The sequence below is a fragment of the Halichoeres trimaculatus genome, unplaced genomic scaffold (assembly GCF_033239565.1).
Source record: "Halichoeres trimaculatus isolate MK-OKI-2021-1 unplaced genomic scaffold, fHalTri1.1 fHalTri1_scaffold_8, whole genome shotgun sequence".
In the NCBI taxonomy this organism is placed as follows: Eukaryota; Metazoa; Chordata; class Actinopteri; order Labriformes; family Labridae; genus Halichoeres; species Halichoeres trimaculatus.
The window spans coordinates 26,296,834-26,315,739 of record NW_027437186.1 but is presented as its reverse complement, the minus strand read 5'-3'; the positions used below and the strand labels follow the sequence as shown (position 1 = coordinate 26,315,739).

At 42.4% G+C, this 18,906-nt stretch overlaps 1 protein-coding gene across 3 annotated transcripts in view; it reads left to right on the top strand.

Annotated features, from left to right (window-relative positions):
* fgfr2 (fibroblast growth factor receptor 2) overlaps positions 1-2,349 on the top strand; it is a 43,590-nt gene extending 41,241 nt beyond the window's left edge. The window contains exon 18 of one of the 3 annotated variants that reach the window (XM_074675131.1): positions 963-2,349. In XM_074675131.1, coding sequence (XP_074531232.1) covers positions 963-1,127 — 165 coding nt within the window. In that variant the 3' untranslated portion in view covers positions 1,128-2,349. The remainder of the gene's footprint in view (positions 1-962) is intronic. The other 2 variants (XM_074675130.1, XM_074675129.1) reach the window with 2 other exon arrangements.
* The last annotated feature ends 16,557 nt before the right edge of the window (positions 2,350-18,906 follow it).

Genomic DNA, 18,906 nt, shown 5'->3' with positions numbered 1-18,906 from the left:
ATTCCGGAAGTTTTGATTCCGGAAACTTTTATTCTGGAAACATTCCTCCACAGAAACATGCTCTTGAGTCCAAACTTAATCACGCTCCGGTAGCACGCAGGGTTCAGCTGAATGCTGCTGAAAGCTTTCCGAGCATTAGAGCCACGTCGCTGAGTCCAGGACTCAGAAAACGTCTGAATGATTCGATCCAGGCCCAGCACAGCCGACCAATCATTACATCCGGCCTCTCTTTCCACCCCTCCTCCTCCCCGTCTATTCAGATATCCGCACACCACCCTGAGAGGAGGCCGAGGATGGAAAGCTGTCAGGACTCGTCTGCTCGGAGCTGAAACTTTGTGAATTTTTGCCAGAGAGAAAACTTTGAGCTTGAACTTTTGAAATGTAATAAAGCGCCGTTTTCCCCCTCCTCCCCTTGCTTTGCCCCAAACCGCTGGCAGATGTGGAGGTCTTTAGTAACGTGAGCCTTCTTCTGCTGAACTGTAAAATGGAAGCCAGCGCTCATTTTCTACAAACCCTGAGAGCTCCTCGTCCCCACAGCCCGATATGAGAAGGAAAATAACTTCCTAACGCTGGACGAGTCAGAAATTAACCACAGGATTTCTGCGGGTTTCATCCCGGGTTTGTTTTTGGATGGGGGGTGCCAGCGTCTTTATTTCTTCCAGACGTCTCGTGTTGATGTCCGCAGAGATCAGAGAGATTCAGAGACACTTTCCACTTTAAACGCTGTGTTCATGACCCATTACTGATGAACCAGAACCCAAGCCAGTTAGCCTCCCTCCATGACCTTTGATTAAACCTCTGCATTTTCAGGATCCAGTGTTAGACATTTTTCTGAGGTTTGGAGAAACATGAAGGTGATACTCTCCTCGCCCCGCTTTGGAAAGTCCCTCGCCTTGTTGACGGCTGGATGTGTATGCTGATGTTGTAATCTGAGTGTTTTTCTCCCTGCTGTGTTTCTGCAGGAGTACCTGGACCTTTGTGCCCCCACAGAGCAGTACTCCCCCAGCTTCCCTGATACCCGCAGCTCCTGCTCTTCAGGAGACGACTCCGTGTTTTCCCATGACCCATTACCAGACGAGCCGTGCCTCGCCAAGTACCAGCACATCAACGGAAATGTCAAAACATGAGGCCACACCCCCTTTCACCCCTAAACCCTGCCTTCACCTGTCCCAGTTTACCCCTGACACATCCACACACCTCCTCTCTGGAGCCTGATGGACTAATGGACCTGGAGGAGTGCTGCTGTCACACACTTTCACTGCCACACACACAAACATGCATATACACACACACTCACCTGAGGTCTTAAAGGAGCAGAGCGTGTTTGTACTTTTTGACATTCCTCCTCCTCCTCCTCCTCTTCTTCGGTGTTGTCTCTCAGACTCTTCCGGAGGTTTTGTTCTACAGTCGTCGACTCTTTCGGCAATCATTCCAGCGGCTGCATTCCAAACTGTTTCTGGAGGAATGTTTGGACCTTTAAACTCCAGAAAAGGAGGGATGAGAAGAGGGGGGCTAACAGACAGAGGAGTGGAAGGAGAGCTCGTATAGAAACTCTTTATTTTGTAATATTTCTTTTTCACTCTCGTAAAGATCAAAGTTACTCTGGAGGAAATGAATACACAGTCTGATGTAAAGTGCTGCGTATATTTGTAAATATATTCCAAATGTATAAATATATATTATATATTTACATGAATTATTTTTTGTATGGAAATAACCCCGCCCTCCCTTCAGGCAGGTACGCTAACAGGTTGTGTCCTACATTTCCACACATGCACACACACTCACACTCACACACAAACACACACCTGTCTTACTCAGTAACACAGATGAGTATTGGCTTTCAGGGACTGAGGTAGCATGTTAATTTATTGACGTATGTTTTTATAAATGAATCTGGAAAAAGGAGACATTAACGATACAACAGTAATAATCCATTTAATACACGTTGGGTAATTTAATCCATCTTTCAGCCGTAACAGATAAAAAAAAATATTTTTAGAGGCTTTCTGAAAGATCCAAGTTTTCTAAGTTTTATATATAAAATGTGAATATTAAGTTAAATTTTAAAAAGTGTACATTTTATAGTCGGCTAATCCCTTTTTTCTTATGTAGAAGTCGATGCCATTTTTCTACCTGTGCTGTAGGAGCACAGAGACTTCTGGATATTTATATGTGAGGACAGAATCTTCTAGAATCCACTCCCGGGTTAGACTCTAGACTCCAAATTGACTCTGACAGGACAGAAAGCTGAAACACAAAGTATTAATCATTCAAGTGTTTTTGTGTCTTTTTCTACTGGACCAACTTTGAGATGTTTTTTTTTTTTGCAGATGTTCACGATACATTTGTGAAATAAATGATGAAAAATATGAGCTTTTCTCTGAGTTTTTGGGGCAATGGGTTTAACTTGAAACTGGCCAAATTATATATTTATGATCTGAGCTCACTTTCTTTTCTTCATATCTTACATGGGTGGAGACAGTTTAACTGTCAGAGTATCAGCTTATATGCTTTAGAGAAGGGATTTTCCATCATGTCTACAAACACTGCAAACAAATGAATACGGCAGGAGCTTTATGGTTCCTCGAGTGTTCACTAGAGGCTATCTGTAGAAACGGTAGAAATCACTCACACCCCCCTCAAAAAGCTGATGCTTACAGCAGAAATAAACATGTTTACACCCTGCTTCAAAAGTTGATTTTAGGCTGAGTAAAGTTCAGTATTGTGTCTGAAGATGTTTGGCTACAAAAGTCTGCTTTAGAAACAGATGGGTGACATCACAGAGACTGCCAACCACAGACCAAAGTCAATCGCGGCCAACAGGCCATCTTCAAACGGCCCCAGCTTTCATCTTACAATGTAAATTGTATGTCACTAAAATGAATCATGTTCTAAATTAAGAGTACATTTTTGTCTTCTGTCAAAGCCAATCTCTCAGGTTTCACTAAACTACGTTTGAACGAGGCATAGGCTACTGGACTGATGCAGAAGCTCTGTACGTTCTGCAGAAACTCAACTACTCTTACAAATACATGCCGTCACTCATCAAGCTGTGCTCCATCATGGCACCAGTTCAGATAGGTTACTATTCAAGTCAATGTGTCAACTTACACTGGATCTGATGTGTTGTGATCCAGCTGCAGCAGGTCGCAGCAAATATGCAAGAATCCTATTTTTGCTGGAGTTGTGATGTGCCAGTTTACCATAAAGCAGATCAAGCAGGACAGGAAGTTGCACACAGAAATCACCTAAAAACACCCAGTGACTTCCAAAATAAAACAAAGGGTGTTCAAACCAGATAGTACTTATCTTGACTATAACGACAAACTGACATAATGAGCGGAGCCGGACCAGGAGTCAGGAGGTTTGAAATTTTACGGTCTAACATGAACCAGGAGAGGATCATTGATGGAGTGGGAAGTTTGGGAACTCCTTGGTCTGTGACTCCACCTGTCTGAAGGAACTGATACGTGCCAGACTGAACAAGCTGTTGTGAGTTGATGTACTGTCAACACACAACAGAGAAGAGCCAGATCGGAGACACATCTGATGCATTCTTGGCATTATCGCTTACGTCTTAAAATGAATGTATTAAAATGAAATTGAGTGGAAAAAAATCAGAAATTGGTGCCTCGGAAAAACAAAAATCAGTAGACAGTATACTGTCCTTCTTGCCCTCTGTTGTCCTGTTAATGCAGGGCTTTTGTAAAACTGCAGAGTTCAGCAGAACAAGATTGAATTTGATCAAGTCAGATATTGAGTTAAAGCTGGGGTGTGTTATCTGTGTGTCTCTGTGTCTCAGTCAGACCCTTTGATCAGACCGTCTGTTAGATTAACAGACCTCTGATTACTTTGATTGATTTCCCTTTTCTCTTATCGGAACAGATTAAATTTAACTGAGTGAGTTAATTTAGCTGATCTAACTTCATCAGAGATGATTTATTAACCAGTGGGACTGAAACAGACGGTCAAGCATGGAGCTGCTGGTTGATTTTTGACCACCAAGAATCGGAGTCATCAAAGGTCATGATCTCCATACCTGGCTACAAAGCAGACTGAAATTAATACTACTGCTTTTACATAAGCTACAAAAGAGGAAAGGACCATCAGTTGGCAGATTTAACATCCCTGTATTACAATACTTGACATACACCTGGTTTATAATTCTGCATCGAATTGATGTTTAAGCCTACACACGTAAACTGACATAAACCTACTCAAAAATTAAATTACATGTTGAAACAGCATAGAATGCTAGCCCTCTCATTGGTCGATTTAACATAGTACACTCAGAGTCGACACCGATCCTTGTGAACAAGCAGGATGAAAAGTTAGCCAGTTTGTCTCTGTAGTGCATTTCTCTATTCATGACAACTGTATAACCATCTAAATTTATAACCAACTCAATTGTGTCCAGGAGATTAAGGGTAAATGGGAGGGAAGTTTAGGGGGCATGGCCTCTTTGACTGCTACTGTCTCTTTAAGAGCCTTCAAAGCACTCAGGAACTCAGTGCTCTGGAAGCTAACATTCCAGATTGTTTCTCCAAACATCAAAGAAAAGAGCAGGATGTGTCTTTTTGGTTGGTGTTCGCTTATGGTGCTCTAATGAAGAATGCACCAATCAATGATGTCACAGATTGAGCCATTCTGGTGTGACTTTTGAAGAAGAGTCTCATTCTGGACTTACTCTGACACATGGTTACCTCACAGTTTGAAACTCTGCCCACGTTTAGATCAACATCCAACATTTGAACTTCCTGTTTGTGAAAGAGACAGAAAGTAAACAGCTCCTCTTTAACCTTTGGAGGAGAGTTTGTGCTGTTCTTGAGATTTCTTCATGTCAATATCAGACAAATAATCACATCGGGCCAAAAATGTCTTCAGACTCAAAGGAAAGCGTCTATGAAAAGAGTAGAAACATGTTCTTTAACATATCTGGATCCCTCCTATCACACGCCTGAACTTGATCTGAATGCCCCCCCCACACACACACTTCAGAGACGTGTCTCTTCACGTCTCCGGTTCCTGTAAAGGATTGGAGGGAAAGTCAGAAAACATTCCTGTTTTTCCATAGAATGAGAGCGAGAGGAGGAAGAAAGTGGGCAGAGGATGGGGAGGGGTGGAAAGAAAGAGTGACAGGATAAACCACAGAGACTAACACCCTCATTAAAGGGGGGAGGAGAGAGAAAGAGGCCGGATATCCACACTGCCTACTACAGACTTTTATCAGACTGATGTCTATTGTGCTTCAGGCTGATGGCACACACAGGAGGAGGGTTAGACTCCAGGGAGACCAAATACTGGATTAGTTTGTTCCACTATGTCCTCTGAGCCCTGTTTGTATCAGATGAATCTTTTTTTCTCTATCTAAAGCTTCATATCTCTTTACTACTGAGAGCTGTAGAGGTTTTAGGCCAGCTACAGCTCAAAGAGTTAAAAATCCAGAGATGACAACAGGATCAGGGACATCAAAGATTCAAGAGAGGACTTTTCTCCCAAAGTGACATGAACTTTCAATGTGGAATAAAGTTTATATGATGTAATTGTCACAGATTTTAGCAGAGCTTTTTCAGAAGTTTCACTATTGGGTCTGTTTAGGCACTATAATGCTAATGATAATCAGCATTATAATGGTGGGTTAATTTAAAAACAGACAGGTTACTGGCAGAAAAAGGTGCTTATAGAATTCATAGGGCCTTATTTCCTCTCTAGATCACTGAGCTCCAAGCACAGAGTACCTACAGTAAGTGAAAGTGAAGACTCAAAGAGAAACCGCCAGCTTAATTGCATGAAGCTATTGTCTTATAAACCGCAACTCCTCAATGAGTGATTTCAAAAGACAACCAACAATTCAAAACATAGCTAATACTTATATTGAATAGAAAACAACAGAATATCTGATAAGAATAAAGATATCACTGGAAATTTGTCATACCCCTTGGTTTCAAGTGGTTTGTCTTCATTTCAAGGGCTGTGTAGCCCTTCCCTTGATCTTACGGAGAATTGGGACACCACCTTCCTAGACATGCACGCCCAAAACCAAGGGCTAAGGAGAAGAATTGGGGTTGCCCTAAGGGCAGAGTTTCTCAACTCTGCTTTTCTTTTTAACACTAAATGATGGAAGTTAGGATAAGTCACCATTTCTTACATGATTCAGCCCAGTAAAGGAGTTGACCATCGGTCAGGGTCATGTTGGAAATGCTGATACAAGAGGCAGAGTTAAAGCCTCTTTCTAACAGCCATAGGGAACCCATCAGTCACGTGAGCAGAGCTGCAGATCTGACAGGGCGAACTAGTGATCCTAATATCTTGTAAACTGCCAAGTCATAAAACTCTAATTTGCTTTTGCTTTATGATCAGCACTTACATGAACTAATTATTTTTTAAGTCAGTGCATCTGTTTTCAAACTTTAAATACGTTGATGTGAACACACCTTTAGGCTACATATCCCTAGCTAACAGTGCTCACTAACCAGGACACCTGCTCCTTTCTCCTCTGTTTCTCCTCACACCACAACCCCACTCCGTTTTACGACACGATGAGAACTAGGCTTAATGTGCGCATTCATAAAGCCTTTATAATTTATTTAAACTTCTCCTGCCATCTTTGGTGTTTTTATTACAGATCTCGATTCTGTCAAACAGAAAAAGTTCCTACTTTCAGTCGCTTCTGGTTTATATCACCAAGAATAACCAGTCTTTGTAAGAAAGTAGGCTTTGTGTCGTTTACAGGAGACTTTTCTTCATTCCAGGCAGACATTGCCCTGTTCCCGGTCTCCATCTTGCCTAACAAGTTCATAATTTTAACCCTAAGGATCATTATATGGATAGGAATACAGATTTTTTTCCTCTGAGTTGATAGGAGTGACAGTCGGATCCATGTTTATTAATGTTAAACAGAGGCAGAACCAGAGGGACTCCCCTCTTTAACATCATGTTCAAGTGACAGTTTTTAATGAGAAAGTAAAAACAAAGGTATTAAAATGTCTCCAGGAGACCTTGTGGCTTATTAATTTCAGAATTTCTTTCAAAATATTACTTTAAGGTTATTTTACTATCAATTGCTTAACTTTTATCTTCAACCTGCAATATGCCCTTCAAACAAAAATAAGTCAACAAGGACTGAGAATGGTTCAGAGTTTACCAGTCATCAAGGTGAGACCAGATGAAGGCATGCAGAATTGCCCATGTGCCTTTTAAGATGAAGTTAAATTTGAAAATATTTAAAAAAAATGGAAAAATATATAGACATGCCTGTCTGCTGTTTTTCCTCAGCCCAGATTTAAAAACTGTGTTCCTCTCCTTCCTGACGGCCTGGGGGCTCATGGAGCCTGAAACTGATAAACACGACCCACCACGCTCGGTCAAAGCTTAAAATGAGTTTTTCATTTAAAGGGCTTTTCCTCCATGGTTTCCTAATGCCCTGAAGATTAACCCTCTGACCCTCAAATATTAGCTCTGGATGTCTGCAGGGGACGTGATGCAGCTCCAGGACACCACAACGTGTTTCAGGAAGGAGCACAGGGAATTAAAATTCAAAGTGAGATGTATGAAGACGAGAGTCTGCTGGTGACAGTTGGATGGATCTTTGGGGTATCTCGACATTTAAGTGTTTAAAGTCATATTTCATCCGGTTTTTCTTCCTGTCCTTCCTCCTCTTCCTTCATGTCATTCGTCCTCACCCTGTCCTCCCTCGCCCAGCCATCTGGTGGGGCCTGGTGTGTTTGCACAAGGCTCGGTCCTCTGGAATGTCAACAGCAGGCTTTGTGTGAAGCCAGGGGAGCCCACATTCACTGGAGATAAGACCCCACCAACCCGGAGGAGAAGAGGAGGAGGGGGCGGAGTCAGAGGGTGACTTAAAGTTTAACTAAGCTGCCAAGTGACCGCTTTGCCCGCTGCTTAATCTTGAATGTCACCCCTCACCCCAACCCACTCTGCCTTCAAAACTCCTCACTCTGTGAGTGCTACCATAACTGAGCCTCCCACTAAACTGGAATCATTTTAACTCCAAATCAAAGAATGAGAGTCCATTTTTCTCCAAAGTCCAAATCAGTGAGATGGTACACGTCTCTGAATCTGCTGCTTGTCTTCAGAGATGTTTTGGATGCTTTGCTTTCATCCACAAGGCCCAAAGTCCTCCCTGTCACTTTCAGACATCTCATCCATCAGCCACTTGTGTTCCTTGCTCTGCTGCTCCTTTAACATCCAGTTTGGACAACATCTTATGTTTTAAGGAATTTAACTTCTTGGGAAGGTCCCTTTGTTGACAAACTCTCCTTACTTTTACCAACTCTGATCTTAAAAGTCTTTCACTGAATCAAAGTCCCAAAGTCAAACAAAGTGGTGAAAAAACAGAAGCTGAACATGGACTGAAGCTGTGCAGCCGTGCAGAACCTCCCAGAATCTGGTTTTGCTTTTAATATGAGGCAAATATTTGAATAACCTGAGCACCATGGTTGGACGAGGTCAGAGTGTGTGTTTGTGGAGCATGTTAGGTGTGTATCTTTGTGTGTGTTTGTGTGTGTGTGTGTGTCTCCTCTGCCCACCGTTTGCATTGAGCTGCAGATAATGAATGGTTCATCGCCAGGTCAGTGCTCATGAGGGAGGGGGTGCCGTGGGTTTGATTAGGAGCTTGTAGGGCTCCATGTCTGGTTCTGCATGGACGGGTAAACAAGGTGGATGTGTGTGTGGGTGAGTGCACGAGTGTGTGTGTGTGTGGTGAGAACTTCTAAACATTCACTAATGGCTCAGTTGTGTCTGTTCCTCACACACTCTTCTCTCTATAGTGAAAAAGTGGAGCTGATTTGTTCTGAGGACGATAACGGGAGAGTCACTGAACTCTCTGAGCTTCTGAGCTGAGACGTCTTTTGTTTGTGGGCTGAGCTGCAGACAGATGAATAAAGCACCCTCTGTCAAAGAGTTAAGTCAGATTTAAGCAGGTTAATTATCACACACACAAACACACACACCTACAGGAACTCAGCCACCGCCGATCTGTTAACACACTCTTTTTTAAACCAGCCCTGACTCACTATGTGTGCATATGTGTGTTTGTGTGTGTGTGTTTGTGTATGTGTGTTTTTGTGTATGTTTTACAGCTCAGGGTGTGTTCAGTAAAGGAGCTGACTCATAACGGTCCCTGCCCGCTGATGCCAATCACAACACAACACAACCCCCCCCCCCCGAGCTTCACTGATGACTTCATCGCTGACACCAAAAGTCATAAACCCTGACGCATGCTGCGGGTGTCCTGCCAAGGTGTCAAACATCGCTTTTCCAACGGCCACGATTTTTAATCTCTGCACAAACAAAAAGCTTCATGAAGCCCAGGTTTATTAGAGTCCGACCCAAGAACAGTCTGAGTTCACAGAGTCCTGAAAATCCTCAGAAATAAAGCAGACAGGTGGAGGTGTCCTGATTTAAGTCTCTACTGAAGGTTAACAGCAGCCAACATTTCCCACAATGCCCCACTGCTTTTTCGTACAGGCAGACTCATGGGGTGGGTTGTGTAGATTTTTTTCTGCTGTGTCTTAGTGCCTGTTTGCCAATGTGTCTTATTTTTAATGTTGTTAAGTTTTAAAGCATGTTATAAGTTACATTTGGCAGTATGATTCTGTTCTGGGAGCTCCTGAATGCATATGTGAAATGCCAAAGCCTGGGACTTGTAGAGCACACCTCTCCTCTCTTTCATGTACACACATGAAAAGTCTGCAGCAGGTAGAACAGAAGCAAAAACCCCCGGGGTACAAAACATTTTAAGTATTAGTACAAAAAGAACCGTGGAATGCCAAAGCCTGAGGCAGGTAGAGCACACCTCCCTCCTCTTTCATACAGTAAAAACCTGCAGAAAGGAGGGCATCAGCAAAGAGCCCTTGGGTCCAGAACACAGCGAGCATCAGTGTAGATTCATATGACCCTGATAAAATCAGACACAGCAGAAAGAAGGAGCTGGAGGAGGATTTAAAGAGGTTTGAAGATGAAGAGGAGGCAGGATGAAGCTGATTAACGAAAACCAACAGTTCACTGCCTACTGATTAGATATAATGTTGTAAATGCAGGATATAAATATGATGCAACCCAGTGGACCAATCACAGGGCTTACATTTTGGAGGATGCATGTAAAGCTGCACGCAAACGCATCTGTGAGGAACAGGACTATGCAGACACAGAGGTATGAACCAGGCTTCAAGAGCCAAAATAAAATCCAGATAATACAGTTTTCACACACTGACTATGCTCTGTAACTATGTTGTCTGAATAAAGCTGAATAAAGCTGAAAAAGCCTTAAGTCAAAGCCAATGTTAGGTTTAGAGACAAAGAGGAGCCCCTCCTCTGTTCAGGATTTGTTCCTGGGTCTGCAGAGTGCTCTGTGGCTCCTCTGTCCAATGTGTTAGCACACAGGCTGGATGGATGGAGATTTATGGAAATGTACACACAGGACTGTAAAACACTCCAGCACTGTTACTGTCAGGAGTAAACACAGGCCCTGGCTGTAAAAAACACTTGTAAAAAAGAGTGCCCATAAATGATGTTTAATTGAAACTGTGCAGGAGGGCAGTTAGTCAGGGCTACAGCTCTCTGGAGAAAACACACACACACACACACACACACACACACACACACACACACACACACACACACACACACACACACACACACACACACACACACACACACACACACACACACACACGCATGCACACACACGAGCATATGGAAGTGGAAAAGGAGGAGTATAAATGGAGGTAAGTAAGGATTGAAAAGGCAAGCTCTGGTTGTTTTAGCTGTTATACTGAGAGGAGAAGAAGAATAGTCAGCTTCAGAGTTAAAGATGTTTCCTAAAGAAGTTTTCACATCAACACATTCAGACTCTTCAACTCAACTTCAACAATTTGGGCTGGAGAAAAATTGGAAGTAGTTCTTGAATAAAGAGAAGGTGAAAAAAGTCTAAGTTCCCTGTATGCTTTGTGGGTGATAAAGGGTTAAAGTATCAGTAACATAAGCAGAAATCAGGTAGAGATAAACCTATCATACCTGGCAGAAAAAATGCTGGCAATAGGTTAAAAAAGTAATTTAAATGCAACAAACACTCTTCAAGATTGCGGTCGTGGCCAAATACATGGGTTCAGCTCCACCGGCTTTAATGACCCTCACAACAATCAACTCTGCAAAGCTTTAACGTTACTAAATGCTTAATGAGACATGCCATAGGAAGCAGTTAGCACAGGCACACTATGTAAGATGCTGTTCTCCAATGTACCAATGCTGAGTCATGGATCTGTAGCGGTAACTTTTGCAAAGTTATTACTGAACTAAGCTCCCTATTTAGACTCAAATGACCTAAACCCAGCTCTTCAGTGCAGAAAAATATTTGCCTGTAATCACTCAATAAGTCTAGCTATGCTTGTAGTTCCAAGTCATAACAAATGATATATGGAACCACTTTACAGAAACAGATCTAGACCAAACGGTTTTATTTTATCTTTTAGTCCTCTGCTAAAATTGGCTGAACACATCATCAAACGTGACAAAGATGCAGGGAACAATGGCCAACAGTAATAATTAAAAAAAAAAAAAAAAGACTTCCAGTTAAAACTAGTCTTGTTGAGTGCTCAACAACTTGAGAAGCAACCGTATGTTCTCGTCAAGAGAAAAGAATGATTAGCAAAATTAGTCAAAAAGTCAAAAGTCAAGCTTTGTCAGGTCTGTCCTCAGTGTTGCTAACTCCTCAGTGATGAAAGTTGCTATTGTCTGTGGTTACTAAAAGTCACTAAAGGAAGTCACTGCCGAATTTGTATTATGATGAATTTGCATTGAATTGTCATGGACACTGGAGGAGAGAGGAATAACGCTGTGGGAGAGACAAAAAGTGTAAAGAATACAAAGCAATGTAAATATGTTTACAACTATCAATAAACTTCTGTCGATTCTGTTTTTTTTTTGTATCAAAATATCAACCCTCCTCCTTTATTCCAGCTTGGGACTGGCAAAGGTGACCTAAAGAGACAAGCATATGCGTGATGCTCATGCATGCAATCTGCTCTGAACAAGGAGGACCTGTCCGTCTGTCAGTGTTTTGGATAGGGGAGTGGCCCATGGCAATACCTGCTGCTTGTTCAGAAGCATCAGGAGCTGGAGATCAATACACGCTGTCACGTCACATCACTTTCCAAAGTCCAGAAAAGTTGCCAGATTTGTTGCTTGTCGCTTTTTGGAAAAAAGGCGCTTGAGGGGTCTGAAAGGTGGATAAATATAGAGAGAATGTTGCAAAACTGGCAACATTGTCTGTCCTTAAGAGGGGAGGAAAACTTTTTTAAAGATGTTTGTTGAACTGAGGTCTCCAGAAGAGAAGCAGCATTAGGACTGACTCTCTGAATTTTACAAGGTCATTAATGTCTGAGATTCTTGAACTCCTGTTGTTTCTCCAGCTGACACCTGATTGGTTAAAACTACTTAGACTACAAACAGAAACCTGACACTTCTTAAAGTTTGGTCCCCTCTGTATATTTTTTAAGGTAGAATCTGCAGGATTTTTCTCAAAAAATAACATTTCAACTTTAACAGGCATAATCTTGCTCAGTCGTCTGAACATGTATGTCACTGTTTGCCTATCTTAATCCTATCCTCTGCCTGTATGTTGATGTTGTGTTGGGACATTTCTAGGCAGAGTAAGCATAGTGACATCAGCCAATCACAGAGCACCCAGTGGGCAAGTGACTTTGTATTTTGATAATAGTGAGTGGAAGCTAATCAGAGCAGCTACGCTGAGGGTTGCTAGTGGGGGGCTGAGTTTGGCTAGACTTTCACTCTTTTTCGGACACTTTGAGAGCAGCTCGGGACCAAGAGCGACACGAGTTGGCTTACTGCTAACCAGGTATGTGTCAAATACCAGTGCTTAGCTTGTGCTAACATGCCATATCAGGTGCACGGCTCTCGAGTCTCTCCCACGTAGAAACTCAATGCTCCAAGTGGTTGATGGGCTTGTGAGTGTGTTCATACAGTCACAGTTGGGGGCAGTGGGTGTGCGCTGCCACTGATCCAAGAAGAAGGAGCCCAGTTTGAATGTTGTGTTTACGAACAAGTAACGAAAATTCCTGCAGACCCTGCCTTTAAGTATAACAAAGATATGAAGCTGAGCCCAAATTAAGGTCTGCTGGATTTTTGGGGTTCAGGAGGAAAGTTTCCTCGTCTAAGCTTCATAAGTTAGCGCCTTCCTTTGTCAGGTGAAACTGTTTTCACAACCTCATGATGAATGATCACCCTGACAGGACCATGGTGACAGACAGGGGGTATAAATCACAGGGGAAATAAATCACCTCAGATGCCCCCCCCACCCTCCTTCACCTGCATCAGTCTCTCAGTCAGCTAACAACAGCCCCTCTGTTCCTCTGTGTGCCAGCAGCTCCACTTAATTTGTCAGCTTCAAATATGCTTTCAGAGTTTGGTTGGTTCTTTCTCTGCCTGTTTGCCTCTTTCACCCCCCACCCACCCCTCTCCCCCTCTCTGTCTCTCCTATGACTTGAAAACTTGGAGTGATTGTGTGCTGCTGAAAGTTTGGAGTTATGTGCAGCTTCTCTCCTCCTTTCTGTACAGTCAGGAAGTGATTAAATCAAAGTGAGTAGTGAGTGACGTGCTTCTATACCTGCCTGTCTGCTCCGAAACAACAAGAGCGGCTCTGTCCTGTTCAGACAGGATGGATAATTAGAGCTCCGACTTAATCACTTAGCTCAAAGCCTCCTCCTACAGCCTATTTCTCTCTGCAGCACTCCTCTTTTCAGGTTTGCCGCCACCTGCCAACAGAGAAGTGTTGCAACATTATGGATAGTTCTTTTTTTTCACTCAGAGACAATGCTGGGTGTGGGGAGCGCTGTGGTTGAGGTGGTTCAAACATGCTCAGAGGAGGGCAAACAGTTCACGATGTGCTGCAGGCTTAAACTCTGACTTTGTGTGAGTTTTGGGTTCACTTACGGGTTAGAATCCTTCTCCTCCAGGCCTGACACATTCATCCATTTCTCTCATTTTCCACAAAGACCTGGAGTTCCTGGGTGAGTTCAAGCTGCAGAGTCTAACTCTGACTCCTCAATCAATACAACACTGATCAATTATACATGCCATATATCTTAAGCCACACTCTGCAGGCTCAACATGTCCTCACTCCAAGACACAGAGGGAACACTAGGGTAACACTTGGGGAACACTGTAAAACCAATAAGGGAACACTGAGGGAACATTAAAGAAACACTGGGCAAACACTGAGGGAACACTGCACAATCACTAAGGGAACACTCAGGGAACACTGAGGGTGCACTGCACAATCACTAAGGGAACACTCAGGGAACACTGAGGGTGCACTCAGGGAACATCCAGGAAACACTAAGAGAACACTGCACAAACCTGAGGGAACACTCAGGGAACACTCAGGGAGCACTCAGAGACTTCTGGGAGGTCTCAGAGTTTAAGATTCCTGGTCTTTTCCATCCATCCCAAGCTGGAACCATCGACTGTTCATTAATAAGTGGAGCCAATCTGAGGTCACCAGTTTGCTGTCTGAAGAACCAAAATATGATCAGTTGGTTTTTAGGTCTAGAGAAAAATGAGACCATGTTCAAATGAGAGGGTGGAGCTGTAGAGGAATAACACGATTGCAAAGACTGATATTAAAATTGAACTCTGAAAGTCTACTCTGACCCTTAATCTGCTGTGAACAGGTGAGTCATTTATAGATTCAGTCAAAGTTGTAAGTTGTAGGACACGGACGCTAGTGGACACTCAGGGAACTGCAGCTTTTGTCACTTAAAGGTTGCCTTTGTCTCTTAGCTCAGACTTTGCCATTTTCTGGGAACGTATGAACCACAGGTTGAACCTCGGCCCATAAACACACTCCCTCCATGAGGTGAAGCCCCTGGCTGAGCTGTGAGAGGGGGGAGGCCTGAAAAGGTGCTTTGTGCTGGTTCAGACGGGCCCGAGGCCTCAGCCTGTCAGAGGTTGTGGTTGTAGGCTGTCAGCCAGGCCTTCAGACCCTCTCTGGCAGGGACCGCACCACCATCTGGACTGACGGGCCCCTTCCTGAGCTGCCCTGTGAGCTGCAGAGAGCCAGGCTGAGCTGTAACGCACCACAGAGGGCTGCAAAAATAAACCATCAGTGCTGTGCTGAAATCCTCTGGCTCCAGAGCTCCAGCTCTGAGGACGGTTCCCAGGAGAGAGCGGCCTCACACTGAGCAGCAAACAGCTCTGAAAAAGCTCCTCTGAATCTGTTAACGTGATACGGCCTGTTGATAATTGTACCAGATGATTATCTTCATAATGAGCCTGAACTCTGAAACCTGCTCTGGTTGCCTTTGGCTGCTGGAGCTGAGTGTATGATAGAAAGAAAGAAGAGTTATGATGTTTGTACGCTGGCTGTTATTATCAGAGGTTAGAAGAACCATGGACACACCCTACACTGCTGCAATCACTAAGGTAAAGACTCAGACGTGTTTCTAACAGGTCTGTTGTGTATGAATCAGAGAGAGATGTGCTCTGTGGACTTCACATACACTGTAGGTTTTAATGCCACATTCAGCTCCACACGAGATGAAATCAAAGTTTTCCCTTTCAGCTGGAGAGCGAGATAATTCATGCTACATTTACTCTGAGGGGGAGAAATGTGAACCACATTGTGCCGGGTGTTTTAGTGGGGCAGCTCTCCCATCCCCCAAACCCAAAAACATTCCTCTCCCCTCCTGGAGCCGACCCAAACCAAGCAAATTATGGAGCAAAATCTTTTTATATGAACCTCTGTCACGCAAAAACATGGCTAAGCCCCGTCTGTAGCCCTCCTCCTGCTGGAATGAGCCTGGCTTTATCCCGGCCCTCAGAGCGCAGCCATCGTGATGAATCCTCCAGGCTTTCATAATCGAAACAAGGAGAAAACAAAGAGAGGAGAAAAAGTCCTGCAGAGACCACTTCAGAGACTCTGGTGCAAAATAAAACACAAACATTCACAGAGAAGGCCTGAACCATGAGACCACAATATCAATATATCAGAAAACCATCTCCTCGGTGACCAAGCCCAGCTGGAAGATCCGAAATCACTCCAACGGGAAAACTCTGAGTTTGAGTGAAAGTTGTTGTTACTGTTGGCATGCAAATTACAAAGTTTAATGTTGTGAACTTTGACGAGACAATGTCATTAAAATAAGGAGTCAGACCAGACAAAGATCATCAACATTAAGATCACTGGACATGTTTTAGATGAGAGTTTTTGCTGATCAATTTACAGAATATGATCTTTTTAAGGTTGAAAACTATAAAGTACAGATGAGGAGTTTTTGAACAATGCTGCTGGTTTTCTTCAGTCGTCCAAAATTTCAAATCAGGAGATTGAGGAGAGTGTATAAACGAAGGTACTCCAAAAGAAAAAAAAAAGAAAAAAAAGAAAAAAAGGAATAGAGTAATGCAAAACACAATAAATAAATAAATAAATAAATAAATAAATAAGAAAAAGGTTATACAAATAAAAAAGAATGAAAAAAGGATGAAAAAGGGAAAATAGGTAGAAAAAAATAAGGAAACTGAAACTGAAAGAAAACTAAAATTTAAAGAATTAGGAAAAACAAAAGAAACAAAAAAGAAAGACAAACAGAAAAAATATTATTTAAAAAAACATGCAAAGATATTACAAGAAAGGACATACTACAAAAAAGTAAAAAAGACAAAACAATGAAATATGGAAAAACAGAACAATGACAAACACTGAAAAAAAAGAGAATGAAAAAATAATAACTAAATGAATAGTAAGCAGAAAAAAAAGAAAAAAGAAATGAAGATTGAAAGAAAAGGAAAGACAGAAAAAGTTATTAAAATGGAATGAAAGATGAAATGAAGCAGAAAAAAACAGACAAAATGAAACAAAATGTAAAGGAAAGAAAAGGTTAAAGAAAAGACAAGACATGAGAGAAGAGAGAGAAAAGAATAACTGAAAAAAAGACAATAAAAAGAAATGAATAAAAGATGTAAAGAAAATACAAAAAAATGTTACAAAGAAAAAGAAACAAAGAAAAAAATAGCTAAAAAAAAAAATAAAAAAAAAGATGGATCAGAAACAGAAAACAATGGAAAAAGTTAGACGGATAAAGATGACAGAAACATTGTGTTTGTCAGCCAGGATGGGCTGCTGTGTAGAAGTTAGCACTGGAATCTGTTCCTGTGTTGAATTTTAAGATCTTGATTTTTTTGTGATTTTGTGTGTTTTGTTCCTGTTTGATGGATGTGAAGTGTGGGGAAAGTTCCTTCAGTTGAAAAACATCTGATCAAGTGAAATAACTGAATGAGTAGATTTGATTAATTATGGTCAAGTGTTTCCATAAAAGTCCCAGAGACAGGGTCACTGCATTCAGATTTCTTGAAGTGAAACTGAAAATGAGACTTTTTAGAATCAGTTGGTTCCTGAGAGTCTAATGTTGGTCTCTGAGCAGTCTGGTCTCTGCCCTCTACAGTGGACTGGGTGTGAAGCTCTCAGATGGCCTGTTGTTTACAGCCGTGTTAAGTGCGAGCCCCTCCACGATCAGTCGATGCTGTAATCCCCTCTTCAGTCCCTCAGAGGCCCTCACTCTGGATAAGTGGACATGGGTGATGGCAGACAGGGAACGGCTCTCTGGCCCACCAAACCAGCCTCACACACACCCGTGGAAACACATACATTAACTTGCTCACACACACCGAAAGCCTTCCTCCAAACAATAGAGAGGAGAACATGTGAGGCAGCGCTCTGTCTTCCTTTCCTGGATATTACCCTGTCTCTCCTGCTCTCCCTGAGTTTTTATGTCATGTCACCTTGTAAAAAAGGCTTTATGGTCTTCTCTGGCCTCATGGCGCTGAGTGTGCAGAGGTGCATCGTGGGAGCTTAAGAACTCCTCCAGGACCAGCACTTAGAGAGAGTGACAGGAAAGCATCTGCAGAAATGAGAGAAACCTGACTTCTTTTACTGTAAAAGGATCCTGATCCAGAGTTTCCTTTTTCCTTTTTATAAATACTTCTGGAGCCTTTCCACAGCTGGAAGTAAGGTCTAAATTTAGTTCCTGGGTAGTTAATCTCAGGGGGACTGCAGAACATTTCTGATTGGTGTTTTTATTCTTCCTCCGTCTACAATAAGATGACCCCCAGCTGTGATTGACTTGGTTCTATACCACCTGAAAAATGGTCTTTTTTAAACCTGATAATGGGAATGTTTTCTGTCAGCTCCCGGTGTTCCAGTTTAGAGAGTGACCCTGTAAACTGGAGACCTTCAACTGAATGTAGCAGTGGATATGCAGTTAACAACAGCTGTTGAAACACAGAAGAAGTGTTCCGGAATGCATCCTAGTTTGTTTTAGATATATATGTATAGAGGGATTATTTGTTTATCAGCTACGCCGGGTGCGCACGCAACGTGGGTGCAGAAGCAGTGCGGAGTATAAAAGTTTGTTAACTGACGTGGAGGAGTAAACCACCAAAAATTGCATTTTTAAACTAAACTTGTGTCAATAAATCAGAAACCCTCCCTAACCAAAAAAAAAAAACACACACAGACTGCTAAGTCCGAGACCTGGTTCATATTAAAAGAACTAGAAACTACGTCCAGAGGGCACATTTAATTATTCATCCGCAGACATGGCAGCCCTAATCACTGATACTGTTAGCTGAGAGGCACCAGTAAGCATGGTCGCTATTAACTCCAAAACACCAGTTGCTCTGTGATGGTCAAAACTTGATAGACGTTGCGTCTGTTGTATAGTATCGTTTCTAAAAATAGACCAAAGAACAACCGTACATTTCTATGCTAATAACAGGTTGAATTTAGTGTTTAAAAAACACAAACTCCTCTGAATTAATGAAACTAAACACTGCTTCTGCGGTCAAGATGCGTGTGCACCTTGTGATGAC